The sequence below is a fragment of the Chenopodium quinoa genome, unplaced genomic scaffold (assembly GCF_001683475.1).
Source record: "Chenopodium quinoa cultivar QQ74 unplaced genomic scaffold, ASM168347v1, whole genome shotgun sequence".
Lineage (NCBI taxonomy): Eukaryota > Viridiplantae > Streptophyta > Magnoliopsida > Caryophyllales > Amaranthaceae > Chenopodium > Chenopodium quinoa.
The window spans coordinates 2,604,717-2,608,623 of NW_018742684.1; the positions used below are offsets into that span (position 1 = coordinate 2,604,717).

A 3,907-nucleotide genomic window follows, 5' to 3' on the forward strand; every position below is an offset into this window, starting at 1 on the left:
TAAACTTAGCAAAGGTACTTTAAATGTAATTAGCGATCGGTTCATTGTTAAACTGTACATAGTCTCTAAAGACTACTACAATAGTGAAAGTCAAATTTTTTACAATTTTCATTTTTTAAAATTAATCTTTTATTTTATTTTTTTGTTTCTATGAAAAGTTATGTGCTATATATATCTAGAATTTCTTGCTTAATTCATTTCTCACCATTTCTTCCACTATCTTTTTATATTAGCTTCTTACATTCTTAGCTTGTTGTCTTTTCATTTCTAATATTCCTTAAAAAAAAATGGGGTTTAGCCTAAATTACAAAGCTATCATACTTCCTTTGATAATGATGTTGTTATTTGTAATTGGCTATGGTCAAAAAATCAACTCTAGAGCAACCTATTTTGGTCAAGCAAATCCAAGTATGCCTTCTTGTTTGAGTTGTTTCTCTATGTTTTAGTAGCATGCATGGTATCTTAACTTGCATATTGAGTGATGTACGTTTCTTCTTCTTCTTCTTCTTCTTCTTCTTCTTCTTCTTCTTCTTCTTCTTCTTCTTCTTCTTCGACCTCTACTGTAGTTATGCTTATGTATATATGTGTTACGTAGTGACTAACTATTTCAATGCATGTATGCTAAATTAAAGGGCAATTATATGGGTAGCTTTATTTGATGGTTACATTTAATAAGCATTATATGCATATTCTGAAACGATGTATATTTGCAATTCTTCATAAAAACACGGAAGAACCGACGTAATTAATATTTTATTTTGTACTTCGTATATTAGCTTCTTAATTTTTTATTTAAGGCATGTTCACTTCAGCTTAATTTCAGTTCAATTCAGCTCTGAAATGTATAGTTCAGCTCCAATCAGTTCAGTTCATCTCCTAATTTCCTTCTCTTACAAAATATTCATTTCAGCTCTATTCAGTTCACTTCAACTCTAATCAGTTTAGTTCACTTCAGATCCAATCAGTTCAGTTCAGTAAATATGAACAGACCCTTAGTAAGTAGCCCTTACTGCTATACTATAAGTTTATTAATTCTTACGATATCCTATAGGCTAATCTAAAATCTTAATTATCACTCTTTGAAGTCCATATCAATTACTTAATAATCTTCAAACTAATGCTTTTGTAGGATTAATTAAAATATTAAATTTTCTTTTCTTTAGTAAATAAAGCATAAACTTTATGCTTATGTTTAACTGTTCATTTGATAATTGTATACTTAATTATGACATGACTGGTTATTGACTACGTGAGTGGCTGAAAACATAATTGATATTATGGACTTAATTGCATCTATCAGATGGAGCATGTGGATATGGAGATTATGGGAGAACTGCTAATAATGGTGATGTAGCTGGTGTGTACAGACCTTACCAAAACGGCATTGGATGCGGTGCTTGCTACCAGGTACTCCTTCCAATTTATAATATATTAATAATGTTCGTCAATTTGACTTTTTTTTTTAGCGAATTTTAATTTATATATTTGATCATTAATGATAGAGTATAAAACATAATCTTGTGCTCAACCATCCGCTTAGATAGTTAAGAGTCTTGAGATCTAGGAGTATGTTTTGCATGCAAGAATATGTTTTATACTCTATCAATAAATTAATATTTTTTAATAATTACTAGGTAAAGTGCAAGACAGGAGAATGCACACAAGATGGGGTGGTGGTGGTGGCAACAGATTTTGGGATGGGCGATAGGACAGATTTCCTATTTCCGGCCAAGACCTACGCTAAGATGGCCCAACCCGGGTTAGAAGCCGAGCTGCTCTCATACGGCGTCGTTAACATCGATTACCACCGAGTCCCTTGCACCTTCGGTGGTTCAAACTTCATTGTTAACATACATGAAGCCTCCAGATACCCTAACTACTTTGCCATTATTATCACCTATAATCCTTCTCTCTATGACATTGTTAGAATTGAAGTTTGGCAGGTTTGTTTATTCCTTCCTTTTATCTATCACCTATAATGTAGTCTCTATGACGCATACACACCACATGTGTGGAATAACATATCATGATAAAGTTATGAGAAAGAGAATATTAAAAGCTTTGAGAGTAAAAGAGAAAGCTTAATTATATTGATGCAATTCTTTAAGTATATATAGTACATTATTATTAATAATCAATAAAATACGACTAAATACATTTAACCAAGTATATTGTTAACTAAGAGTTAGCTTAGGAATATACTTTGATTATAAGCTTAAGGGAATAAATCAGGGGATTACACATATTATAAACCGTACTCCCTTTATTTTTTTTATTATTACTTGTTTCATTTCTCTATGTGCGACTTGGTAGGTACACTTACCACACAATACACTCATACAAAGTTACAAATAATTTGTTTATTGGGCTAAATTGGGCTTCATATTATTTGAAATGCAGGAGGAAACCCAAGAATGGAAACCCATGAGAAAGCCATTTGGAGCAGTTTGGGACCTGGAAAATCCACCAACAGTAAATGGAGGTTATAGAGTAAGATACTTGCTTCGAGCTAGCAACACTAATGCTGCCACGTGGGTGGAATCACCTACTCTTATTCCTGCTAATAATTCGCAGAAAGGAGCTGATTTTCAGCTTGCCATTAAACTATAATTGTAACTATTAGCCTTTTTTATTGGTCATCACCACTCTCATTTCTCTTTACTTATCTCATAAATTAGTCATTAAATAAGATTAACTCTCATTTCTCTTTACTTATCTCATAAATTAGTGATTAAATAAGATTATGGACCGTTACTTGAATTACAATTGTGTTGATTAATACTACTAGCTAGTACGTATTATTAAATTATTTATGCGTTAATAATGAATCCATATATTGGTTTTTTTTACTAAAAGTGAATTAATACGTTTACAAATTGTATACTTGTGATTTTGTGAAAAAACTAAATCAAAACTGGTTTGTTAAGAATCCGTTGCATTACTATTATTTTCAATTTTTTAAATAATATTTTCTCCGTTTTTTTAGTTGGCACCGTTTGACTTTTACACTATCCATACAACACACTTTGACTCGCTTTTGTGGTTTATAGATATGATAAAACATATTCATGTGAGATCTTGTTTGAATAGCTTCAATGTATATATTTTATTCATATCCAATTTTTATAATTTTACGATGTTGATAGTTAAAGAATATTAATCGTTAAAAATATGCGTTGGCAAGCGTGATAATAGAAAGGTGTCAACTAAAAAAAAAATAGAGAACGTATATAAATAAAGATTTTTTTGAAAAAAAGTAGGGTTTTATTATTTTTTTTTTTTTGAAAATTGAAAAAGTAGTTAAACTTATTAAAATGATTATTGTTCTGAAAACTGACAACAAAAAAGTCAAAATTTTAAAAATATACATCGAAGACAAATGCATACTAGGGCTACAAGCCTACAACTATATACCCTAGTAGATTGTGTTTTAAACTCTAATTTGCAAGAGAGGGATGTTGCACCATTACTAAATCATTTTTATGATTAGTGGTCAAGCGTTAAATACTACCACGTTCAGTTTAAGGTGAACCGTATAGAATTTCTGATCACTTTCCTTGGTTTATCATTATTTTCTCGATTTAATTAACCATCTTTTAAAATATCGAAAGATCATATAGTAATCATTATTCTCTAATTCTAGTCAAATACTTCGTAGTAATTTAATTAATCATTGTATGGATTTAGCTAGGGAAGGGTGAGTAGCATTGAAGTGGTAATTTCTGCCAATTGAGGGACACCCTGTATGTCACCTTGGTCAGGAATATGGTAGGCCTTTCGAATTTGGTCCCATTATGACCCCTGCTCACTACACACCAAGCTTTGACTGTTTTAAGTCTCAAGCATCTGAAAATCCTTGGTACATATTTTTGGTATGAATTTAAGAAAACAAATAAGATGAAGAAAG

General features: G+C 30.9%; 1 protein-coding gene across 1 annotated transcript; it reads left to right on the forward strand.

Moving 5' to 3' along the window:
• The first annotated feature begins 287 nt into the window (after positions 1–287).
• On the forward strand, positions 288–2,760 carry LOC110722779 (expansin-like B1). Its single transcript, XM_021902073.1, has 4 exons — positions 288–408; positions 1,301–1,407; positions 1,635–1,943; positions 2,401–2,760. Exons 1-4 carry the CDS (start codon positions 288–290, stop codon positions 2,608–2,610), a joined length of 747 nt encoding a protein of 248 aa, XP_021757765.1. The 3' UTR covers positions 2,611–2,760.
• The last annotated feature ends 1,147 nt before the right edge of the window (positions 2,761–3,907 follow it).